This window comes from Physella acuta, unplaced genomic scaffold, assembly GCF_028476545.2.
Source record: "Physella acuta isolate Inbredline_101_S28 unplaced genomic scaffold, ASM2847654v3 ptg000896l, whole genome shotgun sequence".
Taxonomy (NCBI): domain Eukaryota; kingdom Metazoa; phylum Mollusca; class Gastropoda; family Physidae; genus Physella; species Physella acuta.
The window spans coordinates 230,877-256,916 of NW_026732413.1; the positions used below are offsets into that span (position 1 = coordinate 230,877).

Genomic DNA, 26,040 nt, shown 5'->3' on the forward strand with positions numbered 1-26,040 from the left:
TTAATGACCCACCTTGAGACAGGTGTGTTAATTTGAAACGTGAAGAACAAAAACAATTCACACAGCTATAGACTGTCAAAAGTCTTGGGACCTCTGCCAGGTTTAATAGATACATTGCACGAATCGGTGAAAGAAAATATTTCAAAAACCTCTGAAACTTCTGGTATTTAAATATTAACTACTGATACATAAAGAAAATGAATTGTGTACTGGCTTATTACACAGACGTCTACAGATTAATCTATTGGGGAGTGAGGTCCAAAGCTATAGTTAGGTATATAGAGAAAAATGAACAGAACAGAACGCTCAACACAAAGTTTAAACTACAGCATACACCATTAAATATGCAACAAAATAAAACAAAAAACACTAGAAATAAAAATCAAAACACACAAAACACAACAAAATAAAGATACACTATACAGCAATTAACTAAAATCGCGACGAAACACAACACAATTACACAAACAAAATAGTAAATTTACAAAAACATGTTTCCAGTTAAATAATCGATCAAAATAAACACATCCTTATCATTGGGTTTACCCGATCAGTCGTTTTCTTACATCTAGTGAATGTTACATTTAGACAGATAGTCTTCAGACAATACTGTTTTACCTCAAGTTACCTAGTCTTAAAAAGTCACAAGAATTAGTAAGAAAAGCAATTTTCTTACAGTTAGTAACCTTTTTTTAATTATACATAATTTATGTCAAAGCATGAGACAATGTTTTCTTATATTAAGAGACCTAGTCTTGGGAAAATAATTGTATACTTAAGCTTGAGACACATTAATTTCATAGATCAGTTTTCTTACCTATTCTCGAGATAATATCTTTACTTCAAGTGACCTATTCTTGGGATACTTTTCTTGTAGTCTCTTCTTGAGAATATTTTCTTATATCAAGTGACCTTGTCATGTAAAAATGTCTTTCATCGAGTCATCAAACCGGCAGCTCTTACATTTAGCTACATATGTTTGATAAAATGTGATATTAAATCATCTTAAATATTTTAATGACTTTCCTTTACAATAAAAGCAAATAGAAAAATTCAATATTTTTCATTTTAAGTTTGAAATTTATTTTGAGTATGAAGTTGTATATACCGCTGTCTTTGCTTACTTTTAAACTATTTTTATTTTTCTCAATTTTAATATTTAGTCAGTAAAATAATGATAAATATTTTAGATGTCAACGAAATCGCAATAGTTTTTTGCAAATTGCCTACAATATATAGATTATTGAAACCTGTTTTATATCACATTTTATCAAACATATGTAGCTAAATATAGTTTCTATTCTAGAAACACTTTAATCAACAAACATGCTTTGCCAGTTTAAAATCTCACAGCTTTTGGATACACAAGTACACGCGAATATATCACACCAACTTGACAGTTTGGTTCTGGGATTCCCGTCAATACAGTGCAGCACAGTGCGCACTTTATTGCGCGTTCCTGATTTCGCTCCTTAGAGATGGGTGCATGGTAGTTCAATGTAAGCAGGACCATTTCCGTCTATGATAGCAACTTGTTGAACGAAGGCAGATTTACTCATCACACGATGGAACCGGATAAAAAGACCGGTAAGAGTTATGTTAATCCTTCCTGCGTGTGTGTGTATGCATGTGTTTATGCGTGTGTGTGTGTGTGTGTCTACCTTAGCTGTAAATACTGTATTGCAGAATCTAGACATCTAGTAGCGCTGGTTACAGTTTTGATTTAGTTTTTAGCTGAGCTGAGGGCAAGATCGTTATAGAATTAGATATACTTACATAGATCAGGTTTCTAGATCTAGATTCAAGATATTTTATCGGAGATAGATCTATTTTGTCTGAGATCATTTGTCCGTGAGATCATTTTTGTCCTTGAGATGACATTTTCTGAGATCATTTGTCCAGATATCAATTTTCCGAGATATATTTTGTCTCGGATACTTTGTCTGAGATCATTTGTTCTGTCACCCATGTAACAGCCTGGATTCATCATTTAAATGTTACTTTTCACGTTACGAGACTGAACAAACGTATTTTTCTTTAAACTTTAAGCAAATAAACTGTTTTATTTTTTTTTAATAAGAAATAAACCAAATGTAATAAAAAGTTCTTGTCGTTCATGAAACATCGCTACCATTGTATCGCTAGTGAGTGTTGAAATTTTTCAGAAGAGACCCAGACTTTGGCAACTTTACCTAAAAAAAAGAATAGTGTGTAATTTTTTTTTCTTGATTGTAACCCAGTGGCTTAGCGAGGTCGGGTGTCACCCGGTACGGCACTTAATGGTGTCACCCCTCCCCCCCCCCCCCCCCCCCCCGAGGCATAGCGACTCTTCCCGGGACAAACTTTCAATTTTCGATTTCCACCCCCCCCCTCTCAAACTTTCGATTTGCACCCCCCCCCCCCCACCCCTCAAATTTTTCTCTATATATTTTTACTATTTTTTGCTTTGGTGTCACCCCCCTAAATGGTGTCACCCGGTGCGGTCCGCACCCCCTATCCCCCTCGTTACGCCTCTGTTGTAATCCATTTAAAAATATCTTGTTGTAAAGGTTCAACTACATGTATAATATTAAGTCGATAATGATTCTTCGAAACCACAGACAAACTAAAATATTTACATTGAAACCATTTCAATTATGTGGCAAATTCATTATCATTCTCGAAACAATAAATTGAAAACATTAATCGTGGGTTATATCATCAGTTACTCATCAGTTACTCATCAGACTGATTGATCACTATCATCTTGTTTTCTCCCCTATTGTTATTAAATAGAGTAACTCTTAAAAATGTATACATGAAGACTAATTAATTTAAGAAGATATAAAATCAGCTTTTATGGTATCATTAGTATGAGGTGTGTGTCCCCCACGTAACAATGGAGGGAGTAGGTTCGTGTCACCACATAACAAGGGAGGGAGTAGGTTCGTGTCACCACATAACAAGGGAGGGAGTAGGTTCGTGTCACCACATAACAAGGGAGAGAGTAGGTTCGTGTCACCACGAAACAAAGGAAGGAGTAGGTTCGTGTCACCACAAAAGAATTATTAGACTCGTGGGTATTATTTCCCCCACACCTCCTTGAAAGCTACACCCCCACCCCCTCACTTCTACTCTCTACACCTCACCACATAACACCCCTCTCTCTCTCTAGCTTGTCAACCCAGCGTCCCAAGCACTGAGAAAGAAGCCTCAAACCCATTGGACCAACCAGAAGAAGACTCGTTTCTTATCTGTTTACTGGATGAGTTCTGTTATATACTCGATGTGTTGCTCCCGACAACACTTACTATGCCGTTCTTTTTCCTGTGGATGATTTTAACAGCTTTCGCGGCTTGGCAGGTCAAGATGACCATCGACTACTTTGAAATATGTGAGGTGAGAAATATACGAACCTACTTATTTCTAATAAACTCTATTCTTTAACTATTTGGGTTGTTAAATATAATGGGCCATAGTGTACATAATTACTTCATGAAATGTTGGTACTAGAATAATAACATGAGAACTGGGGGAAAAGATTGAGGGCAGTTTTAGAAATGTCTAAAAGAAATAAGCGCTTTAACATTTCCTCTCCTGATTAGCGCAATTCGTTGGTATATTGATCTATGGCTGAAATATAAAGTAAGTTTTTGATTAAGTTAATTAAACCTGTTATTTCTGAGTTTTATTTTTTTTTCCCAAAAATATTTTTAGAGCTGCCACAGGAAGTTAAAGGAACGGAATTTAAAACGTTTATTTCTGTTGTTTCAGCTGCTTATGCTAAAGGAGATATCGCGCAGATTAATTGTGAGGATAGTTCTTGTTTATGTGGCATATCGCGCACAATTTTACCTTGTCAATCAGTTCTTTGACGAATGTGTTTGGTAAGAAAAATGTTTGTATAAGTCATGTTCGGAAGGGGGGGGGGGTGAAAATTAGATTTGTTAGTGGGTTAGAAAATGTTGGTTTGCCAGTTAGTGGGTGGATTCGATCATTGGCTTGGTCAGTTTACTTATCAGCAGACTGAATGGTAGCTTTGTCAGTTAGTCATCAGTCAGTTGGTCAATTAGTCACTTAGTCATCAGTCAGTTGGTCAGTTAGTCAACAGTCAGTTGGTCAGTTAGTCATCAGTCAGTTGGTCAGTTAGTCACTTAGTCATCAGTCAGTTGATCAGTTAGTCAACAGTCAGTTGGTCAGTTAGTCATCAGTCAGTTGGTCAGTTAGTCACTTAGTCATCAGTCAGTTGATCAGTTAGTCAACAGTCAGTTGGTCAGTTAGTCATCAGTCAGTTGGTCAGTTAGTCACTTAGTCATCAGTCAGTTGGTCAGTTAGTCATCAGTCAGTTGGTCAGTTAGACATCAGTCAGTTGGTCTGTTGGTCATTGGTCAGTAAGTGAGTTATTGGTCACTTGGTCAGTAATTCTTCGGTGAGTTGGCCATTTAGTCATCGGTCAGTAAGTCAACCAGTCATCACTCAGTTGGTCAGTTAGTCAACAGTCAGTTGGTCAGTTAGTCATCAGTCAGTTGGTCAGTTAGTCATCAGTCAGTTGGTCAGTTAGTCAGCGGTCATTTGGTCTGTTAGTCATCAGTAAGTCAGTTAGTCATCATTCAGTTGGTCAGTTAATTATAAATCAGTCAGTTGGTCAGTTAGTCATCAGTCAGTTAGTAAGTGAGTTATTGGTCACTTGGTCAGTAAGTCTTCAGTCAGTTGGCCATTTAGTCATCGGTCAGTAAGTCAACTAGTCAACACTCAGTTGGTCAGTTAGTCATCAGTCAGTTGGTCAGTTAGACATCAGTCAGTTGGTCTGTTGGTCATTGGTCAGTAAGTGAGTTATTGGTCACTTGGTCAGTAATTCTTCGGTGAGTTGGCCATTTAGTCATCGGTCAGTAAGTCAACCAGTCATCACTCAGTTGGTCAGTTAGTCATCACTCAGTTGGTCAGTTGGTCATCAGTCAGTCAATTAGTCATTGATCAGTTAGTCACTTAGTCATCAGTCAGTCAGTTAATCATCAATCAGTCAGTTGGTAAGTGAGACATCAGTCAATTGATCAGTTATTCATCACTCATTTGGTCAGTTTGTCATAGGTCAGTTGATCTTTCATTTGATGAGCTAGTTTAATCACAACTTGTGCTTATGTCTGTATTGTTCAATTACATGTGTATTGTTTGATCAAATGTGTATTGTTTAATTAAATTTGTATTGTTTTATTAAACCTTAATTTAAAACTATTGAAGCAACTTTACACACTTATTCCATCCCAGGAAATTCCCTACGCCGCTTCCTAAAGAAGAACTTCGAGCCATTAGACAGGAAGGATCGTATTTTCGAGAACTAAGAAAAAAACGCGGTATGGTAAATAGCGATTAAAAATATAAACTATTTGCCCATGCTACCTGGGATACATTAAGACTTCACTCCCCCTCCCACCCCCCACACACACATTGTCAGAACAGCCTTTACACCGCCACCGTCTTCCTCTGAGCGTGTGACGTCATGAATTGACTTCAGCTAAACGAAGTATTTTGAATCGAGAGATTTTTGACACAAACTTAGCTCTATCAAATAACTCAATACCAGTAGCGTAGCGAGGGGGGGGGGATGGGCGGGGGGGGGGGGGGACATATGTCCCCGGGCGCCGACCTTAGGGGGCGCCAAAATGGGTTGGAAAAATAAATTGAAAGGTTGAGGGGGGTGCAAATCGAAAGTTTGAGGGGGTGTGCAAATTGAAATCTCGAGGGGGGGTGCAAATCGAAAGTTTGAGGGGGGGGGGGGGGGGTGCAAATCGAAAAGTTTGTCCCCGGGCGCCGGGAAGGGTCGCTACGCCTCAATACCCATGCCCTAAGCTTAAACAGCAGGAAGCGTTTGATCAACATGATTAATATTGGAGGAGATAGGTAGGCTATAACCACTGGGATTTGTCCATAGGATTTATAATGCAAGGGGAGTATGTCCAGTGTGGGGAGGGGGAGATTTATATTTTATAGCGAATTGGTGGTGGGTTGTATACATGGAAGAGGTTTTTTTTTAGTATTTCCTACTTAAAATAACTATTTTAGTATGCGCGTGTTATATATGCATTAAATACAAAATTGTAAAAAGAAAAAAAAATATTTGAGCCATTTACTAATTCAGCAGGTATAGATTTTAAATCATAGATAACATCATGTCTTACCCCATTTAGCACAATATAACAAAAGTTTAAAACATTAACGTCTTCGTTGTATATAAGATGTGAACCTTTCCCATACAGACAGGAATATAAAAGATAGTCCGGTTTTGACCTTGAAACTGGATGAGGTCATTCGGCGCTACGCCTGGCAGGCGATGTTGAAGTGAGTATCTTAAACACAACACAACCATTCACATAGATGATGTTGAAGTGAGTATCTTAAACACAGCATAACCTTACACATAGATGATGTTGAAGTGAGTAACTTAAACACAGCATAACCAGACACATAGATGATGTTGAAGTGAGTAACTTAAACACAGCACAAACATACACATAGATGATGTTGAAGTGAGTATCTTAAACACAACATATCTATACACCTGGATTGTGTTGAATGGAGTGCCTTAAACATAGTCTAACCATACACATTTTTTTTCAATTTTTAATTTATTTTGGATGTATTTTTATTTTTATGTGCATAAAACTACCCTCAATTTTTTCTTTTGTAATATACAAACTATACATCTGCAGTTTTTTTTATAAAAACCACGTGTTACAACGTCACATTTGATAAGCCACTAAAATGCCGTACTGTAAAACTATTTAGGGAATGTGATGAAGACGAGAGATACAATTTAGAGAGTATTGAGAGAACCTACAAATGCCAACTGGACTGGTCGGTTCTGGGCATCGAGCACAAGGTCACTAAGTTTTCTCCCAAGGTGAAGGACGGATCTGAGGCGAAACTTCTCCGAGATAATGTCAAGCCAGGTGATTTTATTGTAATTTTTTATCACAATGCCTTTGCGCCACGGGAATGGGTATAAATAAATATATATATATATATATATATATATATATATATATATATATATATATATATATATATATATATATATATATATATATATATTCATAACAGGTACACGATGGGTTACGCTGTGGGAAGGTAACTATGACAACCGAACCGAAGGTAGAGTAACTCACGCTTTTAGCGGATCACGTGATACAACAACATGGGTGGACGTGGACCTAAAACAATGTTACACGGTCAAGAAACAGGTAGTGGCAAGCAGTAGAAAATGTACCCGAATTATTATACGAGCCGACCCGCGGCGTAGAATACGCCGCTATTTACTTGTTTTTTTTTCCATATTTCAGTAATTCATAATTTGTGAATTTGACATTACCCTCCCTCCCCTCCCCTGTGAAAACAGCCTCCGTGACTACAGTTTACAGGCGACAGTGAAACTATCAAGCAGAACTTGTTACCTCCACTTAGTTTCAAATTATCCGCCCTTATTAGCCGTTATTAATTCGACTCGGCTCTACTTGTAAATATTTGGAGTGAATCACAGCTCACCAGCTATATTCTTAGAGAGCGGGGAAGTAACGGCATGCGTTTACGTGGTGTCTCGCGCATATATATATATATATATATATATATATATATATATATATATATATATATATATATATATATATATATATATACCTAGGTGTGTGGCTGGTTAAGCCTACCTCAATATTTACAAGTCGGCATAGACAAAGCCCTCAATCTAAACAAGGTCAAAGGTGAAGTGTTCCAGAAGGTTCACACCTGGGAAATCAACACGCAGGTATGTATACCAGTTGTTCATAAAACCCAAGGTGTAAAAATAGTGAGGATATTGAAAGGTTTACCAAAAAAAATTTAAAAATTTCAGGTCGAAGTTGAGCCATCGTCTCGAGCCCATGCTCAGCTGTTAGCGAGACAAGAGTGCTCTGTCGCTGAGTTTGAGATTCGAACCACTTTTCCTAACCGTAAAGGTCACGCAAATTTTTGTTGTAATGTAAATGTGCACATGAATGTAGTATTTCTGCCTAAATACTTACTCTAACTCCCTTAATGATTATCATGTTCATAGATATTTTTTTCTACAGGCTTGCTCCCTGTAACATTCAAAGGAAATATTGAAAATGATATCCTATATGACGTCAACATTGAAAACTTGCTTGAGGCCTTTAGACCCGTGGAAGAGGGCGGAGTTCTTAAACCAGAAGAAAAAGTGAGTTGTTTCCCTTGGTTTCGATATCGGCCGAAAGTTATCGGCAGATTGAGTATGCATTTATTGTTATACGCTTTTGTACCAAAATATCTTTCATTTCCGACAAAAACAATATAGAAATCAACCTGCATCATAAAAAAACAGTACAAACATTTTTTTCAATCTTAAAAAAATCATATTTCCATCGTCACATTAGCCAGGATGTGTAAGTATTCTCTACTGCAATTAGCTATTTTATTATTCGCATATTAATTCGCATATTAATCGACTTCAAAGGATACCGTTTAACGCCTTCCTGTCGTAATAATCTTTCTCTACTGTTATTAATTTGACCAGCTTAATTACCCGCGCAGTGAATGTGAGATAAAAAGAGCTTACGTTGTTTCTCTGGTTGGAGCTGTAAACCAAATCAATCGATAGTTCATGCAAGACATGCACTGAAAACTAAATCAATCGATAGTTCATACAAGACATCCACTGAAAACTAAATCAATCGATAGTTCATGCAAGACATCCACTGAAACCTAAATCAATCGATAGATCATGCAAGACATCCGCTGAAAACCAAATCAATCGATAGTTCATGCAAGACATCCGCTGAAAACTAAATCAATAGATAGTTCATGCAAGACATCCACTGAAAACTAAATCAATCAATAGATCATACAAGGGTTGACATCAGCTGAAAGCTCAATGAAACCATTGTACACACTTCAAATCAAACAATAAATGCGCATACATTCCTGAGTTGCAACATCATTGTTTATACTTATTCTCATTACAAAAATACTATTATTATTGTTATCGATTTTGCTGTTACTACTGTTACTTTACACAAACAGAAAAATTCCTACATAACACATTAGTCTTTTCTTATTTATTCTCCCCCCCCCCCCACCCCAACGGTTTTTTCTCTCTTCAGGCTTGTGTGGAGTTGGTAGTGGAGAAGTGGCTGGACAAAGATGGCGTGGAGCACTCGACCTCCCACCCCCAGATCATCACCCGGGGCTCCTGTGTCTACCTCAGCTGGACTGACCAGAAAGTGGACATCAAGACCAGTCCATTATCAACGGAAGAGTCCATTGATGAAAAACGCGGAATAAACAAGGTGCCCGTCAACCATGCTGACGAAAACCCAAGCGCCAATGCTTTTGTTGTCGTCGATTAGCTAGCTATATGTTCACAGCTAGTTAGCTGTAGAAAAAAAAACATGCTTTTGCTCATTACAAGACACATACATATAATCTTAATTAGGCTTAGGCCTAACGATAACTAACACAGGTAGTTCAGATAGATAAAATACATAATACTTTTTTTTTCCTTTAATCAGAACTATTCTGGTTTTAAATGTTATAAAATGCGCATATTTCAAGAAAGTTAGCAAGAATTATTTTTTTAGTTTAAAATCTGCATTATGTGTATGTCGTTTTAAATGACTCTTGTTTATAAATATTAAAATCACACATACCGTTTTCCACCTCAGCTGGCAATGATACTTAATTAGGCTTAAGATTAATTTGGTTTACGTCAGTTTATCGCTAGAGTAGTCTAGTCCAAATACAAATCGATGGGAGCTTTTTTACGTCGGTTTTTTTTCTCGTTGTATTTTTTTTTTAATTATACGTAACCCAGTTTTCTAAATGTAAAAATTTCCAAATTTTAAAAAAATCGCATGATTGAAAACAAACGTCTGAAGATTGACGACAATATTATTGGTGGTATGTAAATGGTTGGAATAGATTGCAAATGTTGAAATCTATTCATATCTTTCAAATAGATTATAAATAATTGTGGATTAATAGGAAAGTAAACATAAAATTTGAAATGTTGTAAATTAAGCAAGATTTTTTATCAAATTACATTTTTTATAATCTTTTATAGAAATGAATAAAAATGCTTTAATATAATTAAAATGGTGTCTTTATTATTAACTTTTACTTTAAATGACAGCTACCTATATCGTAATTTTTAGAGAAACAGAAAATCCCAGGTCTGGAATGCGAGGAACATAAACAACTAGAAAGCCCAAAAGCCAAAAACATTTGAACACAACTCGTTCATAACAGTTTTGTTCACGCTTCATTGACTAGACAACACTGACCAACTCTGTTCACAACCTCAGCTAACTTTGTGCTAGCTCTAGTTGCCGTTGTGTGCCCCAGTGGGTTCGCCTAGCCTGACATATACCTGACATGAAAGTGTGAATGTAAAGCTACTCGGCATTTCCTCCCCACACAATCTATTTAAATACCCATGTTAAAATACGGACCTTCTGATCTTAATATGTTAAAGAAAACATGGCTCATTTATATGACATATACGCATAGACGCCTCCAGAGGTTTTTATTACGGCGGAGGGGGTGGTGTTAAAGTGGTCAGCAAGAATCCATTAAATCCCCCCCCCAATACCTACAACACGAGTACTTATACTTTTACTTTTACACGTAAAAAAAAATTCAGGTGGAAATTTAAATTTAAAATGTGTAATGTCTTGTTAAAGAGTCTTATGTGGATGTTACGCGAAGCGGCGACAATGAAAGACTGTATTTCGGTAGTATTGTAATTTAGTCTATTTGCTATTGAGTGCCAGTAAAATATGAAAACTTTCTATGGTTATAAAATTGTATAATTACCTTTTTAGGAGCAGTGAACAACATACCAGAAAAGAACTGACCTCACAACAAGAAGCCTAAAACAACACAAATTAAAACACAAAACAAACATAAGTCAAACAGCAACACATACACAATCTTAAGACGGTATCTTAACATTTAATGCCAAAATATTGAGAATATTTTAATGTATGTATTGCACGAATTCAAGGGACAATTTCCCTACACTTAATCACTTGTCTTGAGACCAAAAATTTTTTAGAGACCCTGTCTTGAGACAAGACATATTTCTTGTGATCCTGTCTTGAGACAAGACATTTGTGTACTTATCCTGTCTTATTTAGAGTCTACACCTAGCGACCTTGTCTTGAGACTATTTTCCAACATACCCGAAAAAATATCACAATTTGTATGCATCCACCGACCATACCCCTAATGCAAATGATGTTTTTATCGCACCGGAGGCTATTGCAACGACACATTCTTGGGGCGATGTCCTGATAGAATTGATGCGAAACAGGAAAACTACTTTGATTAATGTTTTAGAATTATTTATAAGAGATAAGCAATATTAGCTATTATTACAATTGATTTTCAAATATTTCAAAATAATTATTAGCACTAGTAAATGGCGATTGTCATTTAAAACCCAAAATCTTTTTTGAAAATCGACGTAACTTTTAAAAAAAATGAAAATATATTTTCAGATGTACATGATAGACAAATAAGTTTTTAACTATTATTTTTATGTAGAATTTATTAACAACGATGACTATAGATTTTTTAAGCTTAAGATTTTAAATTTAAAAAAAAAACTTTCCATACACTCAGTCTTAAACACACCATCGTGACAGTTGGGTTCTGGAATTCCCGTCAATGAAGTGCAACACAGTGCGCACGTAATGGCGCGTCCATGATTTCGCTCCTTAGAGACCGGATCCTTTCCACAGCCAGTGCAAGGCTAAGGAAGTTAGAAAGACCATTTCTATCTCAATTATATGGATTTATAGTGGACAGTTGTTAAACAAAGGCAGATTCATCCATCAAATGATGGAAGCAGATAAACAGACAAGTAAGAGTGCTGTTGGTAAAAATGTTTTTATTGCTGTTTTACGTAGATCTAGATCTAGCTTGGTAGTAACTTTGGCTGTATGCATGGTGTTGAGAAATGTGTCTAGTTTGATAGTAACTTTATCAGTAATGTGTTGAGAGCTGTGTCTAACTTAGTAACTTTGGCTGTATTATGTTGAGAACTGTGTCTAGTTTGATAGTAGCTTTGTAGTATGTTGAGAACTGTGTCTAGTTTGATAGTAACTTTGTAGTGTGTTGAGAACTGCGTGTAACTTTGGCTGTATTATGTTGAGAACTGTGTTTAGCTTGGTTTCTGTCATTATTGCTGAGATGGACAAAAGCAAGCTTTGTATCCAGTGGCGCAGCTACCGTAAAGCTAGCGTAAGCAAGGCATAGGGGCCTAAGGCAAATAGGGGCCCTTTTTCGAAAGTTTGAGGGGGGGGGGGGGGCAAATCGAAAGTCTGAGGGGGGGGTGCAAATCGAAAGTTTGAGGGGGGGGGTGCAAATTGAAAGTTTTTCCCCGATCGCCGGGAAGGGTCGCTACGCCTCTAGGGGGCCCACTAACACTTTTTGCATAGGGGCCCAAAAATCCTAGCTACGCCACTGTTTGTGTCTTCCTTTTATTCAGAGTATGCAGGTTTAGGCTAGAGGGCAGGTTATTATATATTTACCATAACAGCATGGCTCCTGAGTGTCCTTAAAGGTTATTTTTCAGGTATCGAGGTTAATTAAACGTATACAAAATTATTATAACAAGCTATGTTTAAAAAATAATAAACCAAACGTTTCTTTTTTTTTTAATTTACTAGATTCTAGTTGAATTGTTTGTCTGTCATAAAAATTCGTTACGAAATTTTTTCGCTAAAAGTAAGAGGCGCGACATACTAGTTACTAGTTTGTCGTGTCTTCTCCAATTCGGTGTAAATAAAAGTTTGTTTTATAAACCGTAAACTACGTTGTATTTTCACTTTAAGTAACTACGAATAGTAAAATTATAAATTGTGATTCGTGTTGAGTGAAATGTTTAGCTTTTAAGCACCATTATCGGCTCTCTAGGATATGTAAACATCCATCGTGAACTCTACATCGCACGTCCGATCGTTTTAACGTGTTACAGATACTACCAGTTCAGAGGGGGGGGGGGAGGCGGAGGGACATATGTCCCCGGGCGCCGACCTTAGGGGGCGCCAAAATGGGTTGGAAAAATAAATTGAAAGCTTGAGGGAGGGGTGCAAATCGAAACCTTGAGGGGGGGGTGCAAATCGAAAGTTTGTCCCCGGGCGCCGGGAAGGGTCGCTACGCCTCTGTACCAGTTCACTCCGCTGTTGTGATTGAATGGTGTAGACCATTGACTATTTGTTAAGACTAATTGAGATTGTTGTATAGCAATACTTGTAGAAGGTTTGTAGCACCCCCAACTATGGAATGGAATTTCGCGTCACCACGTGCTATGGGAGGGAATAGGTTTGAGCAGCGTTACTTCCAAACTTTTTTCTCTTGAAATTTTCGGGGGTGCGGACACTGTTAAAAGTATATATTTTAAATATAAATTCCTTTTCGTTCAAGGGGGGGGGGGGGGGGGGCGGTAGACTTTCTTCGGGGGGTCTTACCCCCCCCCCCCCTCCCCCGGAGAGATGCCTGGAAGAGACTTTGGGTTTGAGTAACCCACATACCACTGGAGATACTAGGTTCGTTTCAGAGTAGGGAACTTGTTCTTTTCGTCACCTACTATGGGAGTGAGTCATTTTTGTAACACACTCCCCCCATCCTCACCCAATGCATTACCCCCCCCCCCCCCACTAACACACGACTCTCTCTACATCTAGCTTGCCAAACCGGCGCCCCCGGCACAGAGCAAGATGCCACGAAGCCACCCTACAAGCCACCAGAGCGCACGATGCTACAGAGTCTTCGCCACGAGATCTACATCGAGGTGTTGATTCCGTTATACATATATGCCAGGTTCTTTGTCACGTTGGTGATTCTGGCAGCGTTCTCTGGGTGGCACATGCACGTGACCCTTGAGCACTTTGAAGTATATGAGGTGAGTCAATGTCAACTTTGATATTTTTTTAATGCCATTTTTTTACCACATCTTAGATAACCATTAGTTCAATAGTTTACAAAATACGGAACTATCTAATGAATTGGGGATGTACTAGTAGTTTCTGTTTAATGAAGTGTTAGATTGAGACAAATAGTACACTAAAAATAAAAATACACGATAAAATTTCCCTTTAAAAATAAATTTAATTTCTTGAAATATTGGCTGATTTTTTAGACAATATGAGGGTTGTTTAATTTATTTTAGTCTCTGATGTGTTTATATTTACTGGATCATTTTAGTATTAGGACAAGAATTACGAATCATTAACTGTAATATGAGATGTGTTTTATTGTATGCGCAGAATGCTAGCGATTGAAAACAGAGGACTGAATTAGATTGCAGTCTTTTATAAATAAAGGGGATATTAAATATAAAGTGATTTGACAAAGCACCTACACTAGTATTCAACACTTGATCAGTTTGAAAAAGGACAGGACGAATCTCAGCGAAGCAAGAAACTTGGAGAGATGGGGATGGAGGTTGAGAAAACTGGCAAGTTTGTTTAATAGAGAAGGGATGTTATGTAATCCAAGACGATCAAGTAGACAGTGGATACCATCGAATCCAAGAGGATCAAGTAGACAGTGGATACCATCGAATCCAAGAGGATCAAGTAGACAGTGGATACCATCGAATCCAAGAGGATCAAGTAGACAGTGGATACCATCGAATCCAAGAGGATCAAGTAGACAGTGGATACCATCGAATCCAAGACGATCAAGTAGACAGTGGATACCATCGAATCCAAGAGGATCAAGTAGACAGTGGATACCATCGAATCCAAGAGGATCAAGTAGACAGTGGATGACATCGAATCCAAAAGGATCAAGTAGACAGTGGATACCATCGAATCCAAGAGGATCAAGTAGACAGTGGATGCCATGGAAGAGGATCAAGTAGACAGTGGATACCATCGAATCCAAGAGGATCAAGTAGACAGTGGATACCATCGAATCCAAGAGGATCAAGTAGACAGTGGATACCATCGAATCCAAGAGGATCAAGTAGACAGTGGATGCCATGGAAGAGGATCAAGTAGACAGTGGATGACATCGAATCCAAGACGATCAAGTAGACAGTGGATACCATCGAATCCAAGACGATCAAGTAGACAGTGGATACCATCGAATCCAAGAGGATCAAGTAGACAGTGGATACCATCGAATCCAAGAGGATCAAGTAGACAGTGGATGACATCGAATCCAAGAGGATCAAGTAGACAGTGGATACCATCGAATCCAAGAGGATCAAGTAGACAGTGGATGACATCGAATCCAAGACGATCAAGTAGACAGTGGATGACATCGAATCCAAGAGGACAAGTAGACAGTGGATGCCATGGAAGAGGATCAAGTAGACAGTGGATGCCATGGAATCCAAGAGGATCAAGTAGACAGTGGATGACATCGAATCCAAGAGGATCAAGTAGACAGTGGATGACATCGAATCCAGGACGATCAAGTAGACAGTGTATGCCATGGAATCCAAGAGGATCAAGTAGACAGTGGATGACATCGAATCCGAGTACAAGTAGACAGTGGATGACATCGAATCCAAGAGGACAAGTAGACAGTGGATGACATCGAATCCAAGAGGACAAGTAGACAGTGGATGACATCGAATCCAAGAGGACAAGTAGACAGTGGATGACATCGAATCCAAGAGGACAAGTAGACAGTGGATGCCATGGAATCCAAAAGTACAAGGAGACAAGGCATGTCATGGAATCCACAAAGATCAAGATTGAAGAATGTAAACACTGGCGAAAGGCAACATGAAGAGTGTGTGAATGAAATGGAAAGAAAATAATTAGGAACGAAAATCATGGAAGAATGTTTCAAATGGCCTTTGGTCAACAGGGAGTTAAGAAAATGCTAAAGAGAAAATGATAAGTAAAGGAATTGGGTGAAACAAATTTATTTATTTTTTGTTTCAGCTCTTTTGTAGAAAGGATTTATCATTGCGCAGAGCAATTTGGACATCCCTTCCTGCTGTTCTCACTATTTGCGCAAACATGTTCATACTTTTACAGTGTGTTCGCCGGAAAATCAGGTAAGCTCACTATCTGCACTAGGTAGAAGATTAAATTTGTCATGGGTTACTTTTGGTGGGGGGTGGGGGAGGGACGGTGGGGTCTAGCTGTAGTGCGTTTGGAATAGTAAAGGCGCTGGGGTTAGGGCTGACCATACTGTCCCTCCATACACCGACGTCAGTAAAACAGGTGAACTCTACTTCACTTGCTCCATGGACCGTCAGATTCGAAACGGGAAATTTACTTTTTTTTACTGTTGATGGGTGGGTTTGGTCGTTGGCTTTGTCACTCTACTGGTTATTGGAATAGGTCAGTGGACTTGTCAGTGGATTAGTCGGTTTTCTAGTCAGTGAGTTGGTCAGTTTACTTCTGAGTGAGTTGGTCAGTTTACTTGTCAGTGAGGTGGTCAGTTTACTTGTCAGTGAGTTGATCATTTTACTTGTCAGTGGATTGGTCAGTTTACTTATCAGTGAGGTGGCATTTTGCGTTTTACTAAGCCAACACAATCCAAATAAATGTTTTTGTTTCCTAACAAGTTTAATTACACCTGCATTGTTTTATTACACCTGTATTGTTTTATTACACCTGCATTGTTTTATTACATTTTCATTGTTTTTACACCTGTACAGCTTGATTACACGTGTCTGGTTTTATTTCACCACGTCTTTTTTTCTCTCAGCTTACACAAAACCTCCACTGCTATTATCCTAGATTCATCCCAAAACCTCTAATACTGCTATTATCCTAGATTCCTCCCAAAACCTCTAATACTGCTATCCTAGATTCCCAAAACCTCTAATGCAGCTATCCTAGATTCCTCCCAAAACCTCTAATGCTGCTATCCTAGATTCTTCCTAAAACCTCTAATGCTGCTATCCTAGATTCTTCCTAAAACCTCTAATGCTGCTATCCTAGATTCCTCCCAAAACCTCTAATGCTGCTATCCTAGATTCCCAAAACCTCTAATGCTGCTATCCTAGATTCCTCCCAAAACCTCTAATGCTGCTATCCTAGATTCTTCCTAAAACCTCTAATGCTGCTATCCTAGATTCCTCCCAAAACCTCTAATGCTGCTATCCTAGATTCCTCCCAAAACCTCTAATGCTGCTATCCTAGATTCCTCCCAAAACCTCTAATACTGCTATCGTAGATTCCTCCCAAAACCTCTAATGCTGCTATCCTAGATTCCCAAAACCTCTAATACTGCTATCGTAGATTCCTCCCAAAACCTCTAATGCTGCTATCCTAGATTCCTCCCAAAACCTCTAATGCTGCTATCCTAGATTCCTCCCAAAACCTCTAATGCTGCTATCCTAGATTCCTCCCAAAACCTCTAATGCTGCTATCCTAGATTCCTCCCAAAACCTCTAATGCTGCTATCCTAGATTCCTCCCAAAACCTCTAATGCTGCTATCCTAGATTTCTCCCAAAACCTCTAATGCTGCTATCCTAGATTCCTCCCAAAACCTCTAATGCTGCTATCCTAGATTCCTACCAAAACCTCTAATACTGCTATCCTAGATTCCTCCCAAAACCTCTAATCTTGTTATCCTAGATTCCTCCCAAGTGATCCTTTAACTCCTGAAGAACTTCGGAAACTGAGCGCTCCTCGAGACAAGAGGAAAAAAGGTAGTAAGGGAAGCAACCATTCAAAGTAAAATTAAAACATTTTTTTTCTACCTCTACAAAATTAAATTTAAAACAGTGTATGCTACCCCTCCCCCGCATTGTTTCCACCCCGACCCCTCCCGCACACATCGTCTGTTATAAAGGTCTGAACACCCCTTCCCCAAGCTGGCCATCTGACGTTACTTATCAACAACCATTGAACTAGTAAAGTATTTTGCATCGAGTAAATACCTAGCTCTAACATATAACTCAATAATCCAAAACTAACTAAACTCTAGAGTGGCTATTTATGTATTGGCTCACACTTCCTTAGTGGTTGGTTGAATAGTTACATAAGGGGGGGGGGGAGTGTAAGTTTCGTGGGAGTGGTTTTTTTTCTGAGAAGTGGAGGGGGGGGGGGGTTGCAGGAGGGATTCAAATAGTTTCTACTTAAATTCGCCATATACAAGTATTATCAGAGGCGTGGCGGGGGGGGGGGGTACATATGTCCCCGGGCGCCGACCTTAGGGGGTTGTAAAAAAAAATCTTATTTTAGCTGTAGTTTTGCATTATAAATATAAAAAATATATGGGGGTGCAAATTGAAAGTTTGAGGGGATGTGCAAATTGAAAATTGAAAGGTTGTTCCCGAGGGGGGCGCCAAATTGAAAGGTTGTCCCCGTTCACCGGGAAGGGTCGCTACGCCTCTGTGTATTATTCGCGTGCTACATCGACATTAAGTACAACATTGTAAAACTATATTTTGTTATAGAAAGATTGTTTTTACCAATTTAGCAAATATTGTTTTTAAATCAATTAAGTGTTATGTAACATTATTCTTTATAACACTATACTAAATTTAGCACAATAAAACCAAATTAAGAGTTATCTGCCCTCTCGTATTGTATGAAGATGATGCACATTTCTTTTCTCAGACAAGAATTTAAAGGATAGGCCAGTTTTTACCTTTGATTTGGATGACGTCATTTGTCGTTACGCTATGAAGAAGTTGCCAGAGTGAGTAAACACAGCTTTGGTTTCTGTGGGGGGGGGGGGGGGCAACATTTTTAAAAAAGAATGCAGATAAAAAAAAGGAAACATGAATTCCTTACAAAATGTTGTCCTAGGTCTTTGTCTGAAAAATAAAACCATAACATTAGAAGTATTTTTTTCTTTACGTATCTTAGATAACTTCGTTATTACATTTTTATATTATGTGCAAAAAAAAAAACTTTTTTCTTTGCTTCTTGGTGTTGTATTATTAAAAAAATGCATTACCCGAGTAACTATAATGGCCAAATTTACTGCTTCGCGCTTTTATTTAGTGTTGTACTAAAATTAATTGAATGTCGGGAATGGGACATGCACTAAAAGAATTATTGAATGTAGGGACTGGGACGATGTACTAAAATAATTATTGAATGTAGGGAATGGGACATGTACTAAAAAAGAATTATTGAATGTAGGGAATGGGAGGATGTACTATAAGAATTATTGAATGTAGGGAATGGGAGGATGTACTATAAGAATTATTGAATGTAGGGAATCGGACGATGTACTAAAAGAATTATTGAGTGTAGGGAATGGGACAATTTACTAAAAGAATTATTGAATGTAGGGAATTGGACAATTTACTAAAAGAATTATTGAATGTAGGGAATTGGACAATTTACTAAAAAAATTTATTGAATGTAGGGAATGGGACGATGTACTATAAAATTATTGAGTGTAGGGAATGGGACGATGTACTAAAAGAATTATTGAATGTAGGGAATTGGACAATTTACTAAAAAAAATTATTGAATGTAGGGAATTGGACAATTTACTAAAAGAATTTATTGAATGTAGGGAATTGGACAATTTACTAAAAGAATTTATTGAATGTAGGGAATGGGACGATGTACTATAAGAATTATTGAGTGTAGGCAGGGGCGTAGCGAGGGGGCGGGGGCGGGGGTGCGGACCGCACCGTCGACACCATTTAGGGGGGTGACACCAAGGCAAAAAATAGCAAAATATATAGAGAAAAACTTGAGGGGGTGCAAATCGAAAGTTTCAGGGGGGGGGTGCAATTCGAAAACTTGAAAGTTTGTCCCCGGGAAGGGTCGCAACGCTTCTGGGGGGGTGACACCATTAAGTGCCGCACCGGGTGACACCCGACCTCGCTACGCCACTGAGTGTAGGGAATGGGACGATGTAGTAAAAGAATTATTGAATGTAGGGAATGGGACGATGTACTAAAAGAATTATTGAATGTAGTTAATGGGACGATGTACTAAAAAAGAATTATTGAATGTAGGGAATTGGACGATGTACTAAAAGAATTAATTGAATGTAGAGAATGGGACGATGTACTAAAATAATTATTGAATGTAGAGAATGGGACGATGTACTAAAAGAATTATTGAATGTAGAGAATGGGACGATGTACTAAAAGAATTATTGAATGTAGAGAATGGGACGATGTACTAAAAGAATGTATTGAATGTAGAGAATGGGACGATGTACTAAAAGAATGTATTGAATGTAGGGAATGGGACGATGCACTATAAGAATTATTGAATGTAGGGAATGGGACGATGCACTATAAGAATGTATTGAATGTAGGGAAATAGACTATGACGAAAGGTATATGCTGGATCTAAGCGACAAGGAATCTTACACCTGTGATGTGGACTGGTCGGCGCTGACCATCGAACACAAGGTCACCAAGTTTTCTCCCAAGGTGAAGGACGGAACTGTCATCGACCCTCACCGGGGTGACGTAGCTGCAGGTGATTTTTTTTAAACAGTACAACAGCTGCGTGGCCCAGTTTTTGCGCCCCGGGGGACAGGATTGTTGATTAGTTCAGCGGGAATTAAAGCCTTTCAATAACCTGTTGTGTGTGTGGGGAGGGGGGGGGGGGGTAGGAGGGTTAACTATATAACTGATTTATAGTTTGAAAATATGGAATTTTTTTTTTAATTTACCAATACCTGAGTGGTGGGACAAGAGTGGCACCAAGTACTGAAGTAGAGGTGGGTGGGGGGCGTGGTGACAGGACCAGATACACGATCATTATTATTGTAAACAAAATTAAAATTTTCAAATATTACTTCTTTAAAAAAAAAATTCTGTATGAAACCTCGATAGTCATTTACATTGTAAAGTATCAAAAGCCTAATTTGTTGACGTTAAAATGTTTAGAAATAGATACACCGACTATTGAGGAAAATACCCACAAATCTATCCACACATGAAATCTATGACGTATTGATCTTTTTTAAATTACATCTAAGGCTGAGGACACTAAGTCATTGCAAATTAAATTAACCTTTTCAAGACTAATTCATTAATTTATTCATTCCAGGCTCACAATGGGTGACGCTCTTGTCACGTTACTATGACAACCAAACCGATTGTAAACAAAGTCATGCCTTTAGAGGATCACGTGACACAACATCGTGGGTGGACGTGGACCTGGAACAATGTTACACGGTCAACAAGAAGGTAGGTGTATAGAATTTATATCTGACTTATCTTCATGCTTCAATCTTCATTGGGGGCGTATTTTCCTGGTGTTTTGTTTACTATTACACAAAACACTATAGGCAAGTAAAACGATGATGTTTAAACAGATCAGGTTGTAATTATACACACACAGCTCTATACCTGTTATCGATTAATATATATTTTGTCTGAGATCAATTGTCCATGATATTATTTGTCCTGATATATTGTGTACTGATATCTTTTGAAAAAAAAAGTTTCCCTTTCAAACCTGACGGTCTATGGGGCAAGTGAAGTAGAGTTCACTTGTTTCTGTGACCTCGGCATATAAAGAGATAGTGTGGTCAGCACTATGCACAGCCGCCTTTTCTTTCCCTAACGTGAGTTAGGTACCCATCAGAGGTGGATGGATTCAGGGACGGTCTACTGACTTGAACCCGGATTCGAACTCGAGACTTTCGGGGTAACAGTCCAGCTCTTTACCGCTAGACCACTCCGCTAGACCGCTCTTTTGTACTTGAGATTATTTCTCCTTGCGATAATTTGTCATGAGATCATCCGTCCTTAGATCATTTGTCCGTGAGAAATTTTGTCTGAGATCATTTGTCCTGAGATCGTTTGTCATGGAACCATAATTATACCTATTCATTTAAGCGTGTCACATACTTAAGATGAATGTAATGTATGTATACTCAGGTATCTGCCATGTTAAATCTACCTCCAAACTTAAAAGTGGGCAACGACAACACCCTCAACCTAAACAAGGTCAGAGGTGAAGTGTTCCAAAAGGCTCACACCTGGGAGATCAACACACAGGTGTGTTTACAAGTCTTCTAGAAAACTCAGGTTATTATCTTATCTGATTAAATAGAGAAGATACTTGAAGACATTTGGGAGATCAACACACAGGTGTGTTTACAAGTCTTCTAGAAAACTCAGGTTATTATCTTACCTGATTAAATAGCGAAGATAATTGAAGACATGTTTTCACCGAGGTAAATCTTTGCAGGTTGAAGTTGAGCCATCGTCTCGAGCCCATGCTCAGCTGTTAGCGAAACAAGAGTGCTCTGTATATGACTTTGAAATTCGAACCACTTTTTCCAACCGCAAAGGTCAGCTAACATTCTAGATTTTAAATAAAAATAAACATTTACAGGTTCTCCGGTAGACTATCTGTAATAATGTTTCTTTATAAAAAGAGTTCTTGCTCTCTAAAATATTCCGTTATTGATTTTTTCGCCAGGTTTGATCCCTGTTTGGGTGATAGGACACGATGAACACGAGCTCGCATTTGACATGTATATCGAACACCTGCATGAGGCTTTTAGGCTTGTGGAAGAGGGCGGAGTTCTTAAACCAGAAGAAAAGGTGAATTGTCTCCCCTTTTTTTTTTTTAGTTGTTTTGAATGTTTTTGCTAGATAGTGTAGGAGCTCAAAAGCATCTTTTTTTAAAAATGTGATATGTTCGATTCATCTGTCTGTCAGAGGCGTAGCGGGGGGGGGGGGGGGGCGGGGGGTGCAAATCGCACCGGATGACATCATTTAGAGGGTGACACCAAGTAAAAAATAGCAAATTATATACAGAAAAATGATAATTTCACTTAATTAAAAGATTAATTATAGTGAATTAAATAGAGCAAAGTAGACGAATCCCGACACGGGTGGAGGGGGGTGACACCATGACGTAAACCTGCTAATGATAAAGAAAACATGCAACATCCAGCTGAAGTTATAACCGTTTAAAGCAATCACAGTGCGGTGACCCGGAAAGGGGGGGGGGGGTGGAGTTACATCAACTCAACGGTTTTGGTTAAGAATCGTAATAATCTATATGTTAATCCACGTATGAGGTGGGGGTGGGAATTAAATACATTCAGAAGAAAAAAAATATTTGAATACATATACACATGCGTATACACATACTTCAAAGTGTATATGGAATATATATATATATATATATATATATATATATATATATATATATATATATATATATATATATATATATATATATGCTGTCTGTTATGTGATACATCCAGGGAAACTACTTCGACATAATTTGAATATGTCTTACAATTTAATTTGTTTTTGTCCCTGTCACACATAGACCAGACAAGTCTGCTGGCTGGATGGCTCCACTTTGACGCAGATCTCAAACATTAGAATACCCTCAATAAACACAGAAACACACCTACAACAAACATCCAACAGTTATAAACAAAACCCTTTTTTTTTCTTTCTTATATCCCCTCCCCCAGGCTTGTGTACGTATGACGGTCGAGAAATGGGTAGACCAAGATGGCGATGAGCACTCGGCCACCTTCCCCCAGATCATCACCCGGGGCTCCTGTGTCTGCGTCAGCTGGACTGACCAGACAGTGGACATCAAGACCAGTCCATTGTCAATGGACGAGTCCACTGGTGATGGGGACCACAACATGATCAACACGCCCGCCGGTCGCACTGAAGAAGACCCAGGCGTCAATTCATTTGTTGTCGTCGGTTAGCCAGACCATCGTTTGCTGCTTGTATCAACTTGAAAGCCAATCCAATTAATTACAAGTCATACATAAAATTTTAATTAGGCTTAAGCCTAACTCTAAACAGAAATGTTAGTCCTATGATACTATAGCAGTGCTTCTGCTAATTTATAGAAACATTTTTACGTAGTTTTTGCCAAATCACTATCTAATCTAGACTAGTAAGCGAGAATTTTTAAAAATTACCTTGCACGCATAATAAGTATAATATTTTTAACTATATTATGTCGAACGTTTTCCACCGCTAAGTCATGCGTTTTTATTTTTTTTTTTTTTTACAAATGTCCATCAAAAAGGAAACAACCAATGTATTGTGGCAATTCTTTAAATTCGTTATTTAGAACTTGAGAGTAAATTTAAAACATTTTATTTCTTCAGAAATATCTTTGGCAACGTTAAAAAGTCTCGAGCTTTTGATTAAAGAGGAACTAAAAATGAAGTGGAAATATTTTATAAAATAAGTAAAAGGTTTTTTCATTACATTATTATTCTTTTATATATTCTTATATACTCTTTTATAAAATGAATAAAAATTCTTTAATTTATTAACAGTGTGTTTGTGTTATGATTGTTTATTTTTTTTAAATAGCTACTAGAATATTCAGAAAGACAGGAAATATCAGATATATATAACAACTAGAGAGTCTAAACGAAATCGAACACAACTCGCCCATAACAGTCACGCTCCATGGACTAAACAACGCCGCCCAACCCCAGTCACAACCTTATTTAACTTAGTTCTCGCTCTCTTTAGTTGCTGTATGAAATAGAAGTAATGTGTTAGACTTAATGACCTACTTTAAGACAGGCGTGTTAGATCAAACGTGAAGAACAAAAATATTTCACACAAAAAAAAAACTATTGACCTCTCAAACTACTGGGTTCCAATTTCTGTAGGACGTCTCCGTGTCCACTCAATTCTTTTGGGTACCTGACATGAATCCAGGATCAAAGCGCTAGTGTAACATACTTTTTTGCGAACACAAATTTACTAAAACAGACACCAGAGGAATAAGCGTGTGTCGAATTGAATTAGATGTAGCTTATAATCGACAAACTTCTTTACTGACATAGGTTGTTTTTTAATTTAACCTACTATCTATCTATCTATATAATTCTCTTCTTGGAGACGATAGAAAACACCAAGCTGTAAGCGCGTTCCCTGCAACCCCCACCCCTACACGTGGTTCACGCTAAATGTTTACAATCGTAGAACCGGGTTTACTGATGGCTATTAGGGGCAGATAATTTAGTTTGAAACGATTTTAAACTTAGGGGAGGTAACTAAGAGGTGGCTGCTTTCACTGGGTGGGTAGGGGTTATCGTCCTTAACGAGCAACTGATAGTGTTAGCAAATATATTCAGTGGCAGCATTGGTACTGTCGAATTCACAAATTATGAATTACTGAAAAGCAGAGGCCTAGCGAGGGGGGGGGGGGGGGGGCGGACCGCACCGGGTGACACCATTTTATTGGGGTGACATCAAGGCAAAAATAGCAAAATATATAGAGAAAAATGATAATTCCGCTTAACTAAGTGTGAAATAGTCTTTTAAGAGGTGCAAATCCAAAGGTTTAGGGGGGGGGGGGGTGCAAATCAAAAGTTTGAAGGGGGGGGGGGGGTGCAAATCGAAAGTTTGAGGTAGGGGGGGGGGGTTAAATCGAAAATTGAAAGTTTGTCCCCGTGAAGGGTCGCTACGCCTCTGGGGGTGACACCATTGAGTGCCGCACCGGGTGGCACCCGACCTCGCTACGCCACTGCTGAAAAGTAGAAAAAACAAAAAGATAGCGGCGTATGATAATTGGGTATAGATAATATATCAACCAAATTGTTCTACTGATAACTTTTCTATAAATTCTGATATAGATTGAATATATTCGCATCTCACTGAAATATGTAAATTTGTTTTCGTAAATAAAAGCTTTGCTCGCTCACGAAATATCTTACATATTTTAGCGACCAATGCTTTTACTAATGAAAGCGAATTAGTTTTAATTTTACTCTTAGTGTATTTTAAAACTTATTATTACAACGGTTTTTATTTGTTTTTTTTTATTGAATTTAGTAATCTGTTAATTAAAGCTTCAGGAACTATTTATTTGCTAATTATATTAAAAATATAACAAGAAAGTTCGAACGAATTCACTGAAGTGGGTTAAAAGTGAGTTACAAAGAAACAACTTAATTAAAAAGTCTAGTGACAATTTTAGCGCAATTTCCTTATGTTATCTAAAAATAGCTCTGACGTATAATGTTGGGGTGCGTTCAAGCTAGGAGAACGATCGGTTTGTAGGTGTTTATGTAATTTTAAAATTTGTGACCGAACGAAAGGATATTTTTGAAAACTTTCTTCGGCAATATTGTTCTAAATTATGGCA

General features: G+C 38.0%; 2 protein-coding genes across 2 annotated transcripts; both read left to right on the forward strand.

The window, feature by feature from the left end:
- Window positions 1–1,461: 1,461 nt before the first annotated feature.
- Window positions 1,462–10,104, forward strand: LOC131952938 (uncharacterized). The gene is made up of 11 exons (XM_059315873.1): window positions 1,462–1,587; window positions 3,155–3,378; window positions 3,754–3,866; window positions 5,245–5,330; window positions 6,234–6,315; window positions 6,763–6,926; window positions 7,078–7,217; window positions 7,655–7,774; window positions 7,862–7,964; window positions 8,079–8,203; window positions 9,126–10,104. The coding sequence occupies exons 1-11, from the start codon at window positions 1,566–1,568 to the stop codon at window positions 9,369–9,371; spliced, it is 1,425 nt and encodes a 474-aa protein (XP_059171856.1). The 5' UTR covers window positions 1,462–1,565; the 3' UTR covers window positions 9,372–10,104.
- A 1,645-nt stretch (window positions 10,105–11,749) lies between these two features.
- LOC131952940 (uncharacterized) lies at window positions 11,750–24,211 on the forward strand. The gene is made up of 11 exons (XM_059315874.1): window positions 11,750–11,887; window positions 13,713–13,930; window positions 15,930–16,045; window positions 17,581–17,654; window positions 18,568–18,649; window positions 20,240–20,406; window positions 20,983–21,122; window positions 21,819–21,938; window positions 22,132–22,234; window positions 22,366–22,490; window positions 23,381–24,211. Exons 1-11 carry the CDS (start codon window positions 11,863–11,865, stop codon window positions 23,627–23,629), a joined length of 1,419 nt encoding a protein of 472 aa, XP_059171857.1. The 5' UTR covers window positions 11,750–11,862; the 3' UTR covers window positions 23,630–24,211.
- The last annotated feature ends 1,829 nt before the right edge of the window (window positions 24,212–26,040 follow it).

What these genes read in the sequence shown, in the direction of transcription:
- LOC131952940 (XM_059315874.1), top strand. Translation starts at nt 11,863, where the DNA reads ATGATGGAAGCAGATAAACAGACAA. An exon ending in TGTGTTCGCCGGAAAATCAG is followed by an intron (nt 16,046 to 17,580) that starts GTAAGCTCACTA and finishes TTGTTATCCTAG; the next exon opens with ATTCCTCCCAAGTGATCCTT. An exon ending in GCTATGAAGAAGTTGCCAGA is followed by an intron (nt 18,650 to 20,239) that starts GTGAGTAAACAC and finishes TATTGAATGTAG; the next exon opens with GGAAATAGACTATGACGAAA.
- LOC131952938 (XM_059315873.1), top strand. Translation starts at nt 1,566, where the DNA reads ATGGAACCGGATAAAAAGACCG. An exon ending in CCGAGATAATGTCAAGCCAG is followed by an intron (nt 6,927 to 7,077) that starts GTGATTTTATTG and finishes TATTCATAACAG; the next exon opens with GTACACGATGGGTTACGCTG. An exon ending in CCTGGGAAATCAACACGCAG is followed by an intron (nt 7,775 to 7,861) that starts GTATGTATACCA and finishes TAAAAATTTCAG; the next exon opens with GTCGAAGTTGAGCCATCGTC.